This window comes from Terrapene carolina, unplaced genomic scaffold (assembly GCF_002925995.2).
Source record: "Terrapene carolina triunguis isolate 2854851 unplaced genomic scaffold, T_m_triunguis-2.0 Scaffold706, whole genome shotgun sequence".
Classification (NCBI taxonomy): domain Eukaryota; kingdom Metazoa; phylum Chordata; order Testudines; family Emydidae; genus Terrapene; species Terrapene triunguis.
In genome coordinates, this window is record NW_020665057.1 from 3,316,602 (window position 1) to 3,336,953 (window position 20,352).

General features: G+C 41.6%; 1 protein-coding gene across 4 annotated transcripts in view; it reads left to right on the forward strand.

The window, feature by feature from the left end:
* The window catches only part of NPNT (nephronectin), a 90,750-nt gene that overhangs the window by 19,106 nt on the left and 51,292 nt on the right, over window positions 1-20,352 (forward strand). For 2 of the 4 annotated variants that reach the window (XM_026659863.2, XM_026659865.2), the window contains exon 3: window positions 1,527-1,577. The exons of the other annotated variants lie outside the window; for them this stretch is intronic. In XM_026659863.2, coding sequence (XP_026515648.1) covers window positions 1,527-1,577 — 51 coding nt within the window. The remainder of the gene's footprint in view (window positions 1-1,526; window positions 1,578-20,352) is intronic. 4 annotated transcript variants of the gene reach the window in all.

Sequence of the window (20,352 nt, forward strand, 5' to 3'; positions counted from 1 at the left end):
TAAATGGAAATGCAATTCTGTATGGTCTAAGATGCACTAATCTCAACTAAAAGCAAAACCATGCTTTGTGTCGCTAATGAGCCTTGGAAATACTGAGTTGAGACAGATTGGCTGTTTCCTAGAGGGCCTATTAAAATCCATAGGATTTTTGCCATTGATTTCAATGACTGCAGGATTGGGGCCTAATTTAATCCAGTATAATTCGCTAGATTTGCACATATGCAATATATTGATATATATCTATTTTAGACATATCTATTTTATGTAAAGGAACAGAAGTTTTTTGTGCATCTTTAAATATTCTAAAAAAAATAGACATTTGTATACAGAACTGCACTACTGCTTTAATATTGCTATGTAAAACAATACTGTGGTTTTGCTATTTTTATTCAATTACATTTTTCAGTTCAAAAGCATGTTTTAAAATATCAGAAAATATTTTAAGTGGTGTTAAAGAAACAGTATCCTTCCCTCTCAGATTGCATCCATTCCACCCTTCAAATACAAGAATTTTGTAATCTAGTTTTTTTCAGTAATGTGGTTTGGCTATTTAGATTTTTCTCTTGTAGCACTTAAATGTTACGCTTAGGGCCTGTTCCAAAGTTGATGGAAATCCTTCCACTGACTTCAATGGGCTTTGGAACAGAACTTTGGGGACTTATTCTTCTTTTTCTCCCCTGTTTTACACCGATGTAACTAGTGTAAGTGAAATCAGAATCACATCCTGTGACGCTAGAAAACCAAGAACTGTAAGTTTCAGGCTCTTATAGTAAGATCACATAAGGTCCCAAGCAGTGCTACTTAATGTAACTGACAGTCCATTTTATTTGCAAATATTTGAACTGGGAAACACAAATCTGGTGTTTGCATTTTATTTTGTTTTAAGTTATTTGTTTACATATGTTAGTAAGAGTAGAAAAGGTTGCTAAGTATTAGCTTTAATTCAGATGGACAATCAAAACTGAAACACTGTAAAGATGACCAGCAATTTATATGCCAGCATCTTTATTGGTGACAGCTGTTCCGATACGTAAAGTGCACATTATTTTAATTACACAAAAGTTAGTATCCAGATGCTAACTCTTTATGTTGGCTATATGGGAAAATCTATACGAGCTTGTATATTTAAATGACAGGATACTGTCTCTTTAAGAAAACCGTGATTATGTTGTATTATTGAAAACACTGAACTTGAACCCTGAAATAAGATAATTTTTACAGCTGGGTGAAGTGGCTATTATTCTTTGCCAAGCTCATTGACTGACTGAATAAGAATAGCATAACATCATTAATTGTAATCACTTTTATATCACATCATGTATTTGTTAAATCTCATAACAAAATAGTAAGGTGATTCCATTTTTAAATATGTTCCAGAATTTTTTTTATTTCAGAGAAGCTTTGACTGTTAAATGTGTGTAAGTCTCCAGGAATGTAGCAAGTTGATAAAAACCCAAGCCAAGTCCATCTTCCTTACAGGAAAAAAAAAAAGCTGGAATTTCTTTTTTTGGACATTTGTTTTGCAGCTTTCTACGTCTTAAGGCAGAGAATAGCCAGAATAAGGTGCCAGCCCAAAGGTTAGCTGAACATATTTCTTGAAATAATTTTGGCAAGCCTATGTCTTGGTGGCATGGTCTCAAAATCAGAAGTTTACATGAGAAGTATAAAGAAGCTTTAATAGATATTTTAAAATTTATTTATTTTTATTTATTTTGAGGGGGTGGGAGGAAATTTATAGAGAGATGACTGTTTTAACCACAAATCTAATGACGGATGTAAATTTAGTATTTAAATAATCATGGGCTTTTGTTCAAGGTCCAAGCAATGTTTTTCCTGTCTGGAAATCTAATGTACTTTCAATGCCACATTTACAATCTGATGAATTCAAGAGGCCTGATTCTGCTCTCACCTACATCACTGTGAATAAGGAGTAACTTCACTGAAGCCAATGGGTGTTAAATTTGTGTAAATCAGATCAGAATCAGATCCCAGTTCTCTAGTGCAACCAAACATGATGGTACTCACACTAACCTACCTTTATCAGGAATTTAAAATTCAATGATTATTGAATCTGTGAAAAATTCAGGTAACAAATGTTTCAAAACAAACATTTGTGTCGGTAAAGAGCACTCGTATAAAATATTGTTGTGAAGTGACTAAAGCCACTTAACATGTAAACTGGAAAATTTGCCCAAAAATTAAATAAACGATTATTACTTTTTTGGGGGGAAATTTTCACTTGGTTTCTAAGGAAAACATTTAAGCACATACTTAACTTTAACCACATGCTTAAGTCCCATTGATTTCAGTGGGGACATTAGCATGTGCTTAAAGTTAAGTATATGCCTAAGTGCTTTGCTGAACAGAGATTGGAGTCTGAATTTACATGTGCATTGTAGGACCCTGCAAATAGCTATAATCAAACATAGAGTTTATTACCACAGATAGTCTCATTGTTCGCCATATATTATGTTGATGTGCAATTGCCACATGTGTATGTGCAAACTGAATAGTCCTGATTTACTTGTACAAATGTAGTAGTTGTGCATCTAACATTTAGAGACTTATGCTTAACTTTAATGTTGACATTGTGCCTCCTGAATGCTATAGGTAAGTGTAAATGGTTTTTGAAAGATGTTTTGAATGAGTCTTTAGAAAAAGCATGCATATATATGTAATATTGTATATAATATATATTAAGGAGCTGGCGGGTGGGGCCAGGGGGCTGAGAGGAGCCCTTGGCTGGCTGAGAGGAGCCCTTGGCTGGCTGAGAGGAGCAAGTGGTGGGCAGGGGAGAGCCAGTGGGCTGGCGGGGTCTCGGGGCGCAGTGCAAGTGGAGCAGGTTGGGGCCCCTTCTGAGCATGGGCCCAGCTCAGTGGCGCCACAGGTGCCATTGTAATCCCGGTACTGCCTAGAAATTGTACGTTTGTACTTCTAATTCTGTTGTTTAGAAAATAACATAATTCTGTACTGTATGTTATGGTTATAGTATATTCTAAATGTATTCCTTGGGTAAAACATATTTTTATAATCCAATCTATTGTATAGTAGGTTAGACATTATTTTATATACATTTTGGCAGTAAAACCGCATTGAAAGAGCTGATCTGGTCCATTTTATAAGGTAGATTAACTAGGTCAAAATTGATGTGGATAAAGCAGATTGCTAAAGTTTTACTGAGTGTGTGAAAATAATGTACTGTTATTTGTACCTGTAAATATGCTAGGAAGGTGATGGGGCATAGTTTCCAAGCTTCAGGGAGAAGACATTGGTTGTTTTTAGAGAGAGATAAGGAGTCATTAACCAGAGGGAATAGTCAGTTGGTCACAGCGTAACAGGGATCCTGTTTCAAGATTCCTGTATGTGAACAGGTTTGTTTCCCTCAATGTAGAAGTCTGGCATTGGGGGAATGAGGGAATGGGCAGGAGAAGGAGATTCAGTGGAAGCATTGGAAAGTATGTGGAGGATTTGAAGATTAGGAGAGAGATTTTTGTTCTGTATTCTGAAGTGAACGGGCATCCAATACAGGTATCTGAGACTGAGTGATGTTACTGTCTCCAGGCAGGTGCATACGTGAGCAGCTGCATTTGTACAAATTGAATTTCAAAAAATTGCATTTTAGGGGGACCATAAAGAAGGAGTTTATATTACTTAGGAAGAACAGATGAAAGCAGAGCAGTTTTGGCAGAAGAATGGTCAAGACAGTTTGTTTCCAATGTAGGTGATCTGGGAAAGGTAGAAAACAAGTGAGTTCAAGGTCAAGTTGAACATTTGAGTTCTGAAGATTTGAGGTGAAGTTCAGATTTAAATTGAGGAGGCAGAGAGCAGGTGGCAATGTGGATATAATATCTTGTGGATATAATATATGAAGATCAAGATCACAAGCCAAGAGAGACAAACCGAGAAAAGGAGAAAAACAGTGAAGAGTAATATAGATTGAGTATATTCTGCATAGAAGTGATATTCAAGGATGAATTCAAAAAGAAGTAGCTGGAGACATTTTAAAAAGATCCCAGGATGCTTGGGGACACCTTTAGTAGAAAAATCTAGAATTTCTATTGTCTGTCACAATATCCATCTCCTACTCCTGGGGGAATTCTGCATGACTGCACGTGCGCAGAATTAATCTCTTACCCCCCCCAATTTCTTTGCTTACCCACAGAAAAATGACTTTCTGATGGGAAAGCAAAGGGAAGACACAAAAGCAGTCACACGCACCTCCCCGGCAGTGTGGGTGTGTTGTTTCAGGCACTTGGAGGAGCTGTTAGAGAGGTAAATCACTGTGGGTTGGGGTGGGCTGGGGACACCCTGGCCGGTGCTTCCTACCCTGAAGTGGGCTCGACTGCTAGTCCTGGCTGGGCAGGGGAGGATGGGTCTTCTTCCTCTGCAGGGAGTGGTTGGGGCTGGGACCAGATTAGACCCACACCTAGAAACCTCCCCTGGCTGCAGGAAGCTCCATCTCCCCTCACTTCCTGCCCTTATCGCTCCTCAGCAATGGGGGAAGGGCTCACTGTATGGGGAGCTGCTCCCCCGTCTGTCCAACCCCCGTGCAGCTGGATCTCCCCATACAGAGAACCCCCCCCGCCTCATCGAGCACTCTGCACCAGAACCCCCACCCTGCCAAGCCCCACCTGCATCCGGAGACCCTCTGGACCCAGACCCACCACGAGCCTCACTCCCCCTGCATCTGGACCGTGGCTGAGCCCCTCTCCCCTGCATGCAAAACCCCCTGCACCCAGGCCTCCCTCCCCCATTAAGCCTCGCTCCCCCTGCATCTGGACTCCCACCCCTGCATCTGGATAACTCCCCACTGAGCCCCCAAAACTCGAACCCTCACTCTGGTGAGCCCCATCTGCCCTGCACCTGGACCACCCCGATGATCCCTCCACACATGGACTCCCACCCCTGTGAGCACCTGGACCCTCCCCAACCAAGCCCCACTCTCTCAGCACTGGCCCCCCTGCTGAGCCCCCAAATCCCCATCTGAACCCCTTCCCTCCACATTCAGACCCCCCCTCCCCTCGCCGAGCCCCAACCACCTTCCCCTGGGCCTCGCTGCAGGGTGTCATTCCCCTGCACCTGGAACCCCACAACGAGCCCTGGTTCATCCAGATCCCTCCTGCACCTGGACCCAACACCAAGCCACCTGCACCCAGATTGCCCCACACAGAACTTTCTCACCCCACACCGGGGTTCCCCCACATTAAGCCCCTCCACATTTGGATCCTGTTGGGCTGAGCCTGCCTGCTCTACACTTGGATCAGGGGCCAGGGCTTGGCATGGAGGTACAGGGCCCATGTCCCTCTCGCTATCTTGGTGAGCATGGCATGGAGGTACAGGGCCCTGGGGTGTTTCTGGGGCAGGCCTGGCCCTTGTACTGTGTCAGGGTCGGGTGCAGCCTCACTTCTGAGTCTGTGTTCCAAGGGGTGGGGTGGGGAGGGGAGGCTGCAGGGTGATCTCCCACCTCCATGCAGCCAGTGGCCTGTGCTCCCCACTGCCATGCTGGAGCTTCCACATTTATTTATTGACAAATAAAATATGCAGAATTTTAAAATGTTGTGTGCAGAATTTTTAATTCTTTGGCACAGAATTCTCTCAGGAGTACTCTCTCTTGGAGGCTAGTTTAGAAGCTAATTCTGTGTGACTGTAAAAACAACTGGTTTGCCTGAGCCTATTCTAGAATAGTCATGTGAATTCTTGTTCCACAAGCATTTTGTGAAATCACTATGAGAACCTGTTGACATTTTAAACAAACATTTATACATGGATCTTTGGTCAAGTTTAAAAGGACAGTTATTGCCATGCCTATTTTCAGCTGTAGTATCTGGCTAGTCAATTACTGACGGGCTTATTTTCACTGTAAAATGGATTGATTCAGCTGTCCAAGATTTTTTTCAGCCAAGTGCAAACAGGTTCAATGAATAAAGCTCAAAATAGAGATGATTAAAATTTCTTACCAAATGTGTGCAAATAATATATCCTTGCTTGTACACCTCTACCCCAATATAACGCGACCCAATATAACATGAATTCGGATATAATGCAGTAAAGCAGCGCTCCGAGGGGGCGGGGCTGCACACTCCGGCGGATCAAAGCAAGTTCGATATAACGTGATTTCACCTATAACGCAGTAAGATTTTTTGGCTCCCGAGGACAGCGTTATATTGGGGTAGAGGTGTACTTTCAAATCCACTTTACTACCTGTTGTGATGTCAGTTTCAAAACCTGCAGAGAAGGAATTTTGGGGGAAGCAATTGATATTGAAATTTATAGTAGTAGTAACAGCTACAAAATAGAAATCCTATTAAGGAATCAATCTACATTATAAAACTGTATTTTGTAGATGCTTTTGACTTTATGGAACAAAATTACTCTTTGGACTTAAATTTCTCATACTGCTTTTCCACACAAAGGTGATTGTAAAACGTTGTTATGATTCCATATGGCAGCTTGTGAAGGCGGTGGCCCTTTGGAATTCACTTTCTCCCTCTGTAACAGCCTGAATTTGTCAGCCTTCAGGTCATGCTGCAAAGTCCACCTTTTCTCCTTGCCTTATGCAGAAATATATGTTGAATAGTGGTGGAAACTGTATGCTATCAACTGTATGCACAGCATGGCTGAGTTACAGCTGCTGTGAGACTTCCTCTGAAATCTTTACTTTTATGCGGATACAGACTAATACGGCTGCTACTCAGAAACCTTTACTTTTATGTGTTCACATTCTTAATCAAAACATCATATTGAATTTCAGCTACCAAGCACAACTGTATGTGGCTTAAAATAAACACAGTTCTTCATGCATAGTGTTTAATGTCAAATATGGATTTCCAGACACTTTTCATATGTGAAGTAATGCATCATCACATCATACTTAGTTTGTCTTGAGCATGAATGTATCAATTTTGGGTTTTTAGCAGTTACAAGCGGATTTGATTTAATAACAGAACCTGCATTCCATATTTAATGTCTGACTTTCATCTTACAAATAAATATTTTGGCAGTGGTTTTTTTCATTTAAGTGTAATGACATAGTATATGCCTTCTGTTTTCTATGCTATGACCACATTCCAGAGCAATATCGTCTGCTTGGTTGACTGACAAGATCAATATCTTCCATTGTTATTGTTTGCAGTGTTGTAGCTGTGTTGGTCCCAGGATATGAGAGACTCAAGGTGGGTGAGGTAATGTCTTTTATTGGACCAACTTCTGTGAAAAGTAATCACTCTGATTACCTTTCCGATCTGAAGAAGAGCTCTGTGGAGCTTGAAAACTTGTCTCTTTCACCAACAGAAATTGTTCCAGTAAAAGATATTACCTCACCTTCCTTTCCTCTCAAGCAGTATCAAAGCAAACAACCACATGAAAACGGCAGCATTGGATTATAAAGTTACAGGACCTCTTCTCTAAGGTCTTGTCTACACAGGGATAATTAGTAAAGTTCATCCAAATAAACTTAGGGTGTGAATTTAAAGTAGATTAGTTAAATTGCATTAAGCCCCAGTGTTGGCTTTCTCATCCAGAATTAAAGTGGCCTTAATTCCGTTTATCTTAATTCACTTCAGAATGCAGGCTAACTAATCCAGTGGCTCTCAACCTTTCCAGGCTACTGTACTCTTTTGGGAGTCTTGCGTACGCCCAAATTTCACCTCACTTAAAAACTACTTGCTTACAAAATCAGACCTAAAAATGCAAAAATGTCACAGCGTACTATTACTGAAATTGCTTACCTTTTCATTTTTACTATATAATAATAAAATAAATCATTTGGAATATACGGTAAATATTGTACTTACATTTCAGTGTATAGTATATAGATCAGTATGAAGAAGTCATTGTCTGTATGAAATTTTAGCTTTTACTGACTTCACTGGTGCTTTTTATGTAGCCTGTTGTAAAACTAGGCAAATAGCTAGATGAGTTGATGTACCCCGGTTGAGAACCACTGAACTAATCCACTTTAAAAATTCAATCGAATTAACTTTCCTGAGTGTCCCAGTGTAGACAAATACTAAGAATCAAATATTCCTTCACTAAAATATGTAAACATTTTCATGTTTGAGTTTTAACAAAGATAAAAGCCCGATTTATCTCTCACTTAGAGGAGTGTATCTCTACTGAATTCATTTGAGTCATCCTGGTGGGCCATATCCTGAGCTGGTGTAAATTGTCAGAGATCCAATAATGGAGGTCTGACAACTTACACCAGCTAAGGATATGGCCATAGTGCTTAATATTTTTAAAAGATATGTTATCTAGAAATATCCTTCTTCAATGTATGAATCTTCTTTCAAGATCCATTGAAATCTAATGTAAAACCTGTTTGCAGATTTTCTGTTGATAATATATCATATATCTCTTTAAGTCTCTTTCTTTTATTTATTAAAATTTACATTAAAATGGGATCTTGGTTGCTTAGCAGTGGTCCACTCATATTGCTCAGCTGAAGGCAGTGACTCAATCCTGCTCCCGTTAAAGTCACTTTTCCCATTGATTCTAATGGGAGGAAGATTGGTCCCACAGGCCCCTTTGCTTCATCATCACCGTCACCCTTTGTTACTGGCATGAAATGATTGTGATATCACAAACAGATGGTTATGGTGAGCAACTAGAAAGTAGAACTCTAAAGCAACAAAGATCCTGTTTTCATGTAAGTGTCCTTGTTAATTTAAAAAAAAAAAAAGGAAAAGGGAACCAAAATGAGAATAAATATGTGATGCCAGCAGAATTGTTTCTCAGTAGAATATTTTTTATTTTTCCATGAGGCCTCAACTACTCTTCAATCAAAACATACTTTCCATCAGTTCCCTAAGTAAGGCACCACTTTAAACAAAAATTGGCTAGGCAGATAATTCCCTTGGGAATTTTAGAGAATTCACTTTAGGAATGTATCATGCTTCCTTTAAGGTTTGTTGGTTCACGGATGGTATGATCTTCTCTCTCTCATTTGGTGTACATGTTTCAACATCATCACAACAATAAGCATTTTTAAACAGGAAAAAAGCTATTTAATTGAAAGATGTTGACCTAGACTAGGGTGACCAGACGTCCCAATATTAGGGGCTTTGTCTTTATTATAGGCAACTATACCCCACCCAGCCCCCGAAAAAAAGTGTCCGGATTTTTCACACTTCCTATCTGGTCGCCCTATCCTAGACTACAGAACAATCTAATTTCTATAACTGTATTCTTTTGGATACTCTTTGGAGGAAAACATCTTGCATTTTACCAACAGTGACCCCTATGCCTTTCAAATAAAGTGGCAACTAAAAAATACATTGCTACTCATATGCTCTTTGGGACAGATCTGGCAGCAAGTCAGTTACCAATCTGCCAGAGAAAGCCATTAAGTGTAATGTTCTGTATCAAAAACCAATCTTAAATTGAAAGAATGTTGATCTTGCTCTCTCTGGAATGGAGAAGAAACATCACGGGCCAGATAATGGTGGGTGGTTTTTTTTTTTTTGTTTTTTGGTTTTTTTTGTTCCATTTTAAACCAAACCAGTTTCCAGGTGGTAGAGTACAAGCATTGCTTGTGATTTATGGATGCAGGTAGAACAAACTCTTTCCACCCTAAATTGCTTTAGTGGGTGCAATTGTGTAAACTGCAAATTCTGTGATCTTTTAATCAGATGGCACGGGATCAGTGGCACAGGTGCAGCAAACAGAGCTGTAAACAGGGGAGATTGAGTGGGCGTTCTGTTGGAGGAGAAGAGAGGAACAAGTCCCTGGTCCTTAGGGGCAGTGAGTGAGTTTTTGTGGGTGTTGTGTGTTTTTTCTGGTTTGCGTGGTTTTTTCCCCCCCTTGTTCAGTTTGTAGAAGCTGATAGCGGGCAGTGTGCTGTGAGAGAAGCAAAGTCCTGATTGAGGGCAGGTCTTCCCTGATATAGGGCGGGCCTATAAAGGCAAACAAACTGTCTGCCAGTGGCAAAGATGCAGCAAACAGAGCTGTGAACAAGGGAGTTTGTAAGCAGAATTTGGGGTGGGGGTGCAGTGGTCTTGTTTTGTTTTGGTGTGTGTTTGGGTCTTTGTTTTTTAGGTTGTTTGCCCCCCCCCCACCTCTTGACAGGAATTTAGGCGGGAAGGCTAATGACTGGTACAGAGGCCACAGTGATAGTGACCAAAGCCATGGAAGAGACAATGAAGATGACCAGATTTGGAAGCTGTGGGATGTACGTGATCCTAGAGTGGGTACCTGAAAAGAGCTTTGTCTGTATGAAATGTAGCTTGATAGAGAAGATCCGAGGCTTGAAGATGCAGGTGGAAATTATGGTTGCTTGAACCCTCTTCGAAACTCAGATGATGGAGCAAAGGCAAGAGGAGGCTGAAGAGAAAAGTCAAGACCTGCAGATGCAAGCTGGACTGAAGAACTTGGAGGGGAGACTGCTGGGTGAGGAAAGTGGTCAGTGGTAGCATGTGACTGCAAGAGCCAGGCAGAGGAAAAGATCGGCTGGTGAAGGAGAAATAGAGCTCAGGAACAGGTTTGTTGAGTTGGAAAATGAAGAAGGGGCACAACAGGCTGTAACTGAAGGAGGGGGAGGGCAAGGAAGAAGAGAAGATCTGTTAGTCCTATAAGAAGAGAAAAGCCGATGGAGATACCCAGAGTTCAGAGCCCCAGGAGGATACAGGATGACTTGCAGAAGATTGCAAGGGAGAATAAAAGAGGATTGGCAGCCAGAAAATCACATCACCACCAGGAAAAGGCAGGTCTACGTGATTGGGGACTCCCTATTAAGAAGAACAGACAGCGCTGCCCTGGAGAACAGAAGAGTGTGCTGTCTGCCAGGAGCTAAGATACAGGCTTTGAACCTTAGGCTGAAGAGGATCCTAATGGGAGCAGGAAAGAATCCATTGATTGTCCTTCATGTGGGAACAAATGACACACAGCTAGATTCTCGCTGGAACATATCAAGGGAGACTGTGCCAAGCTGGGGAAGACGTTGAAGGAAATGGAGGCTCAGGTGATTTGCAGTGATATTCTGCTTGTCCTTGGAGGAGGAGAACGAAGGAGAGACAAGATTATGATGATCAACAGATGGCTCAGCAGTGGTGCTATAAACAGGGCTTTGGGATGTTTGACTAATGGGAGGCATTCATGGACAGAGGACAGTTCTCAGGGGATGGACTCCACCTGAGTAGGGAGGGAAATAGACTTCTGGGATGGAGGTTGGCACAACTGATTAAAAGAGCTTTAAATAGAAACTCAGAGGAGACCATTGTGAGATTCTCATGTAATCTCCATGCCTGATTTTAACATTGTGAGGGAGGAAAATCAAGTAAGAAAGATTACAGCAAAGAAGAAAGGAACCACAGTAGGTAGGAGAATGGAAATTAAGAGGAAGGATTGTGTTGATACCAGTCAGATGATAGGTGATTCTCGCAGTAGAATGACTGTATCCACGTGGGCACGAATGTGGGTGAAGCCAAGCAGCAGCAGTTAAGATGTTTATACACCAATGCAAGGAGCCTGGGTAACAAAATGGAGGAGCTAGAACTACTAGTGCAGGAAGTGAAACCAGATATTATAGGGATAACGGAAACATGGTGGAATAGTAGTCATGACTGGAGTACAGGTATTGAAGGGTATGAGCTGTTCATGAAAGACAGAAATAAAGGCAAAGGTGGTTGAGTAGCATTGTATATAAATTATATGATAGACTGTAAAGAAATTAGAAGTGATGGAATGGATTTTGTTTGGAGCAAAATCACTTCAGGGAAGAAAGCTGCTAGAGGTTCCCCCGATATAGTGCTTGGGGAGTGTTACAGACCACCAGGATCTGATTTGGATATGGAGAGAGACTTCTTTAATGTTTTTAATGAAATAAATACTACTGGGAATTGTGTGATTATAGGAGACTTTAACTTCCTAAGTGCTACTAATAACAGTAGGGCCCAGATTTTCCTGGATGTGATAGCTAACAGATTTCTTCACCAAGTAGTTGCTAAACCAACAAGAGGTGATGCCATTTTAGAATTGGTATTGATGAGTAGTGAGGACCTCATAGAAGCACTGGTTGCAGAGGACAACCTTGGTTCGAGTGATCATGAGTAAGGCTGCGAGTTTGTCATGGAAGTCACGGATTCCATAACTTTCTGGGACCTCCGTGACTTCTGCAGTGGCCGGTGCAGCTGGCCTGGGGGTCACTGAGCAGCTTGGGTAGCCTCTGGGCCAGCCATGCCAGCCGTTGCTGGGCAGTCTTGGGCCACCGCGCCTCCCTCTCCCAGCAGGAGTTTGGTTGTGGGAGGTGACTCAGAGCTGGGGGTTGGGGCACAGGAGGGAGTGAAGGCTCTGGGCAGCGCTTACCTCGGGGGGGGAGGCTCCCCAGAAGTGGCAACATCCCTTGGCTCCTAGGTGGAGGCGTGGCCAGGGGGCTCTGCGTGCTGGCTCTGCCTCTGGGCCCTGCCCCCCGCTGCTCCCATTGGCTGCAGTTCCTGGCCAACGGGAGCTGCGGAGCCGGCACTCTGAGTGAAGCCAGAGCACAGAGGTCACTGGCCACACTTTCGCCTAGGAACAGAGGGAGGGGGATGTTGCTTCCGGGGAGGCACAGAGCCAGGTAGGGAACCTGCCAGTCCCGCCAATCCCTCCCCAGCACCAGCAGGGGTCCTGGGCCACGCACCGCTGCTCCTGCCCAGCACCAGTGGGTGTCCCGGGCCACGCACACCGCCTGCCCCTGCCCAGCACCCATGGCGCCCACGGGCCCCTCCCCCCCAAAGATTTAGTCAGGGGTGTATCTAGTATAAGTCATGGACAGGTCATAGGCCATGAATTTTTGTTTACTGCCCATGACCTGTCCATGACTTTTACTAAAATTACCCCTTGACTAAAATGTAGCATTATTTATAAGTTAATTCAGTTTAAACTAAATGGAAGGATGAACAAAAATAGATCTGTTACAAGAGTCCTTGATTTCAAAAGAGCTAACTTTAATAAATTAAGGGAATTAATTAGGGAAGTGGACTGGACCGAAGAACTCAAGAATCTGAATGCGGAGGAGGCTTGAAATTACTTTAAGTCGAAGCTGCAGAAGCTATCTGAAGTCTGCATCCCAAGCAAGGAGAAAAAATGTGTAGGGAAGGTTCTATAGCCATATAAATAAGAAGAAAACAAGGAAAGAAGAAGTGGGACCACTAAGCACTGAGGATGGGGATAATCTAGGCATGGCCCAACACCTAAACAAATACTTTGCCTCAGTTTTTAATGAGGCTAATGAGGAGCTTAGGTATAGTGACTGAAGTCCAAGACCTCCATGGTAGCATTCTCTGAAATGCTTCCAGTTCCACGCGCAGGGCCAGTTAGACAGGCAGAACTACAGGGTCTCAATGTGTGGCTGAGATGAAGGTGTAGGGAGCAGGGGTTTAGATTTATTAGGAACTGGGGAAAAAGAGGCCCATTCAATTACATCATGTAATGACAGACAGCTGAAAAGTGACAAGTTTTTAAAGTGCTTAGATACAAATGCTAGAAGTCTAAATAAGGTGGGTGAACTAGAGTGCCTCATATCAAATGAGGATATTGATATAATAAGCACTACAGAAACTTGGTGGAATGAGGATAGTCAATGAGACACAGTAATCCCAGGGTACAAAATATATCAAAAGGACAGAACAGGTTGTGCTGGTGGGGGAGTGGCACTATATGTGAAAGAGTAGAATCAAATGAAGTAAAAACCTTAAATAAACCAAATTGTACCATAGAATCTCTATGGATAGTAATTTCATGCTCTATTAATAAGAATATAGTCATAGGGATTTATTACCAACCACCTGACCAGGATGGTGATAGTGACTGTGAAATGCTCAGGGAGACTAGAGAGGCTATACAAATAAAAGAACAGGAGTACTTGTGCCTGTTCTTTTTGCGGATACAGACTAACACGGTTGGTACTCTGAAACCTATACAAATAAAAAAACTCAATAATAATGGGGGATTTCAACTATCCCCATATTGACTGGGTACATGTCCCGTCAGGATGGGATGCAGAGATAAAGTTTCTTGACACCTTAAATGACTGGTTCTTGGAGCAGCTAATCCTGGAACCCACAAAAGGATTGGCAATTCTTGATTTAGTCCTAAGTGGAGCACAGGATCAGGTTCAAGAGGTGAATATAGCTGGACCGCTTGGTAATAGTGACCATAATATAATTAAATTTAACATCCCTGTGGCAGGGAAAACACCACAGCAGCCCAACACTGTAGCATTTAATTTCAGAAGGGGGGACTACACAAAAATGAGGAAGTTAGTGAAACAGAAATTAAAAGGTACAGTGCCAAAAGTGAAATCCCTGCAAGCTTCATGGAAACTTTTTAAAGACACAATAATAGAAGCTCAACTTATTTGTATCCCAAATTAAAAAACATAGTAAGAGAACCAAAAAAGTGCCACCATGGCTAAACACCAAAGTAAAAGAAGCAGTGAGAGAAAAAAGGCATCCTTTAAAAAGTGGAAGTTAAATCCTAGTGAGAAAAATAGAAAGGGGCATAAACTCTGAAAAAGGAAGTGTAAAAATATAATTAGGAAGGCCAAAAGAGAATTTGAAGAACAACTTGCCAAAGACTCAAAAAGTAATAGCAATTTTTTTAAAGTACATCAGAAGCAGGAAGCCTGCTAAAAAAACAGTGGGGCCACTGAATGATCAAGATGCTAAAGGAGCATAAGGACGATAAGGTCATTGTGGAGAAACTAAATGAATCCTTTGCATCGGTCTTCACGGCTGAGGATGTGAGGGAGATTCCTAAACCTGAGCTAGTCTTTTTAGGTGACAAATCTGAGGCACTGTCCCAGATTGAGGTGTCATTAGAGGAGATTTTGGAACAAATTGATAAACTAAACAGTAATAAGTCACCAGGACCAGATGGTATTCACCCAAGAGTTCTGAAGGAACTCAAATGTGAAATTGCAGAACTACTAACTGTAGTCTGTAACCTATAATTTAAATCAGCTTCTGTACCAAATGACTGGAGGATAGCTAATGTGATGCCAATTTTTAAAAAGGGCTCCAGAGGTGACCCCGGCAGTTACAGGGTGGTAAGCCTGACTTCGGTACTGGGCAAACTGGTTAAAACTATAGTAAAGAACAAAATTGTCAGACACATAGATGAACATAATTTGTTGGGGGGAAAGTCAACATGGTTTTTTAAAGGGAAATCATGCCTCACCAATCTACTAGAATTCTTTGAGGGGGTCAACAAGCATGTGGACAAGGGGGATCCAATGGATATAGTGTATTTAGATTTTCAGAAAGCATTTGACAAGGTCCCTCACCAAAGGCTCTTAAGCAAAGTAAGCTATCATGGGATAAGAGGGAAGGTCCTCTCATGGATTGGTAACTGGTTAAAAGATAGGAAACAAAGGATAGGAATAAATGGTCAGTTTTCAGAATGGAGAGAGGTAAATAATGGTGTCCCCCAGGGGTCTGTACTGGGACCAGTCCTATTCAACATACAGTATTCATAAATGATCTGGAAAAAGGGGTAAACAGAGAAGTGGCCAAATTTGCAGAAGGTACAAAACTACTCAAGATAGTTAAGTCCCAAGCAGACTGCAAAGAGCTACAAAAGGATTTCACAAAACTGGGTAACAAAATGGTAGATGAAATTCAATGTTGATAAATTCAAAGTAATGCACTTTGAAAAACATAACCCCAACTATATATATAAAATGATGGGGTCTAAATTAGCTGTCGCCACTCAGGAAAGAGATCTTGGAGTCACTGTGGTTAGTTCTCTGAAAACATCAACTCAATGTGCAGCAGTCAGTCAAAAAAGTGAACAGAATGTTGGGAATTGTTCAGAAAGGGATAGGTAATAAGACAGAAAATATCATATTGCCTCTATATAAATCCATGGTATTCCCACATCTTGAATACTGCATGCAGATGTGGTCGCCCCATGTCAAAAAAGATACATTGGAATTGGAAAAAGTTCAGAAAAGGGAAACAAAAATGATTAGGGGTATGGAACGGCTGCTATATGAGGAGAGATTAATAAGACTTGGACTTTTCGGCTTGGAAAGACACGACTAAGGGGGGATATGATAGAGGTCTATAAAATCATGACTGGTGTGGAGAAAGTAAATAAGGGTATGTCTATACTACCTGCCAGATCAGTGGGCAGCGATCGATCCAGTGGTGGTCGATTTATTGCGTCTAGTCTAGACGTGATAAATCGACCCCCAAGCATTCTCCCATTGACTCCTGTACTCCACCAGGCTGAGAGGAGTAGGCGGAGTTGACGGGGGAGTGTCAGCAGTCGACTCACTGCGGTGAGTAGATCTAAGTATGTCGACTTCAGCTACCTTATTCACGTAGCTGAAGTTGCGTAACTTAGATCAATCCTCCCCTCCCCCCCCCAGTGTAGATCAGGGCTAAGGAAGTGCTGTTTATTCCCTCTCATAACACAAGAACTAGGGGTCACCAAATGAAATTAATAGGCAGCAGGTTTAAAGCAAACAGAAGGAAGTATTTTTTCACACAATGCACAGTCAACCTGTGGAATTCCTTGCCAGAGAATATTGTGAAGGCCAAGACTATAACAGGGAGAACTAGATAAGTTCATGGAGGATAAGTTCATCAAAGGCTATTAGCCAGAATGGTCAGGGTTGGTGTCCCTAACCTCTGTTTGCCAGAAGCTGGGAATAGGATCACTTGATGATTACCTGTTCTGTTCATTCCCTCTGGGGCACCTGACATTGGCCACTGTTGGAAGACAGGATACTGGGCTAGATGGACCTTTGGTCTAACCCAGAATGGCCATTCTTATGTAGTGGCAGGGTGGCTAATGGCAGTGAGAATATGGAGGTGGAAATTACCACAGCTGAGGTGGAAGTCAAACCAAACAGCTTAATGGGACTAAATCGGGTGCCCGGATAATCTCCATCCAAGAATATTAAAGGAGCTGGCACAAGAAATAGCAGGCCCAATACCAAGGATTTTTAATGAATCTGTAAACTCGGGGATCGTACCCTATCACTGGAGAATTGCTAACATAATTCCTATTTTTAAGAAAGGGGAAAAAATTATCCAGGAAACTACAGGACTCTTAATTTTACCTCAATTGTATGGAAAGTCTTGGAACAAATTTTGAAAGAGAAAGTAGTTAAGGACATAGAGGTGAACGGTAATTTGGATAAAATACAACATGGTTTTACAAAAGGTAGATCATACCAGACCAACCTGATCTCCTGCTTTGAGAATATAACTGATTTTTTAGACAAAGGAAATGCAGTAGATCTAATCTACCTGGATTTCAGTGAGGCATTTGATACGACTACAATAGGTCATACTGAAAGGTGAACCTTCAGGCTGGTGGGAGGTCATCAGTGGAGTTCCTCAGACATCGGTCTTGGTACCAGTCTTATTTAACATTTTTATTACTGATCTTGGCACAAAAAGTGAGTGTGTTCTAATAAAATTTGCAGATGACACAAAGTTGGGAGGTATTGCCAATACAGAAGAGGACCAGAATATCATACAAGGAGGTCTGGATGACCTTGTAAACTGGAGGACTAGAAATGGGATGATATTTAATAGTGCAAGGTTATGCATTTAGGGACTAGCAACAAGAATTTTTGCTATGAGCTGAGGACTTATCAGTTAGAAGCTACAGAGGAGGAGAAATACCTGGGTTATTGGTTGATCAAAGGATGACTATGAGCCGTCAATGTGGTGCGGCCGTGAAAAAGGCTATTGCAGTCCTAGGATGCATCAGGAAAGGTGTTTCCAGTAGAGACAGGGAAGTGTTAGTACCATTACTCAAGGCACTGATGAGACCTCCTCTGGAATACTGTGTGCAGTTCTGGTCTCGCATGTTTAAGAAAGATTAATTCAAACTGGAACAGGTGCAAAGAAAGGCTACTAAGATGATTCGAGGAATGGAAAACCTGCCTTATGAGAGGAGACTCAAAGAGCGTGGCTTGTTTAGCCTAACCAAAAGAAGGCTGAGGGGAGATATGATTGCCCTCTATAAATACATCAGAGGGATAAATACGAGAGAGAGAGGAGTTGTTTAAGTTACTCACCAATGTGGACACAAGAACAAATGGATATAAACTGATCATCAACAAGTTTAGGCTTGAAATTAGATGAAGGTTTCTAATCATCAGAGGAGTGAAATTCTGAAACCGTCTTCCAAGGGAAGCAGTGGGCTCAAAAACCTAACTGTCTTCAAGACCGAGCTTGATAAGTTTATGGAGGGGATGCTATGATGGGACTGCGTACGATAGCATGTGGCCCATCAGCAGCTGCCAGTAGCAAAAATCCCCAATGGCCAGAGACAGGACACTAGATGGGGAGGGCTCTGAGTTACTAAAGAGAATTCTTTCCCAGATATCTGCCTTGTGGGTCTTACCCATGTGCTCTGGGTCATCTAACTGATTACCATATTTGTGTTGGGAATGAATTTCCCCCCAGGACAGATTGGCTGAGACTCTGGGGGGGTTTTGCCTTCCTCTGCAGCATGGGGCACAGGTCACTTGCAGGTCTAAATGGTAAATTCTCTGTAACTTGAAGTTTTTAAACCATGATTAGAGGACTTCAGTAACTCAGCCAGAGGTCAGGGGTTTATTACAGGAGTGGGTGGATGAGGTTCTGTGGCCTGCGATGTGCAGGGGTTCAGACTAGATGATCACAATGGTCCCTTCTGAACTTAGTCTATGAAATGGGAAAGATCTTTGGCTGGTCAGAGATTTGTTTGCATTGGCTCTGAGAGAGCTAATACTAAATATTTTTTTCTGTTCAATAGCTTGGTCTAGGGTGGAAGCTAGAAAGTTAGATTTGTGGGGTCTGTGTTACAAATTTCTATTAACGAAGGTCCTTAATATGTTCAACTTTATGATGCAAGTTACTGTTGGGTTTATTAAGATAACTGACTCTAGTTCATTACTTGGCAAATTCTAAATGGCATTAATATTCTACAAAATCAATTGAAACATATGGAATCAATAAATTATAAAAATATAACATCCCAGTTATACCATCCTCTGCTTTCTTGTCTACTTTGTGTCCATTTTGCTCAGACTGTAAACTCGTCAGGGCAGGGACTGTCTGCATTTTGTGTCTTGTACAGTGCTAAACTTGTCAGTACATAATAAATATTCACCAAAATATCATGGCACTGGAATAAATACTTTCAGTAAGGGAACAGATTTCACTTTTTAAGGCGTTAAAGGCAGTGTGTTTGATAATAAAAAAGACATAACAAAAAAAATGCTTGGCGCAGGCTCCTCTTTGAATTGTTTGAGCTGTAAAATGTTTTCCAGAGTTGTAATGATTTAGCAATCTAAAAATAATCATATTAGCATGAAGTGGATCCTGTGGCAGTAAAAATAAATTCGTAGACCTATTTTTTCCCTGTTTCTTTCCATAGTATCATTGCTTTGCTGTTGCAGTTTTTTAATTACTTGGTTTATAATACATGTGCATTTTTATTAGTGTTGTTTCACATTTGTTTTAATTAAAGCATGGCTAGGTTCAGAAAAATGTCTATGTAATAGTGATCTCTTGGTGTTCCATATTTACTCTCCATCTGTGGAATCAGAATTTAGCTGGCAAGATTGTTGATGATGCAAGAAGCAAATAGAACATAACTTCATGTTCTGCGATTATTACTGTTTCAGCAGGGTTGACAGTATTAAACACTTGTATTTGTAAGTGATCTAAATGGAAATGACTGAGATGTATGCAGTAACAAAGAGTCATTCTACACACTTGCTTTTTAGCCCACTTCAAGTTTTATTTTTTAAATGAAATTTCCCACTCAAGATAGGTTTGAAGAAAGGGGTGGTGTTGCTCGTGGGGACCCAGACTGACTATAAACTAGTGGCCACTTATTGATTCCTTTGCTCACAACAAGTAGCAACTTACTCCAAAAGTAGTTACATTGAAATCAACAAATTAAATACATTCATTTACACAACAACTGAGCTAGTATTGTATATTGATAATATGAAATGCTTCCTCACCCCACAACTAGTTTGTAAAGTTGAAATCCCACTTCTCCTGTGGCTGGGAATCTTACCATCCACTCACAGAGGGATGAATTTGGAAGAAACTACTTCTGGAGATCCATCCAGCGTTTTCTTCATTCTCTTATCCCTCTCCTTGAGGCGGTGCCAAGCTATACATTCCTTTGGCAGATTAATATACACCTCTAGCCCGATATAATGCGGTCCTTGGGAGCCAAAAATCCCTACCGCATTATAGGTGAAACCCCTTTATATCGGGGTAGCAGCCGTAGGGCTCCAGTGGTGATTTAAAGAGCCCCGGGCTCCAGCCGCTGCGGGGAGCCTGGGCCCTTTAATAGGGTTACCATATTTGGAGCCTCCTAAAGGAGGACACTCCACGGGGCCCCGCCCCCGCC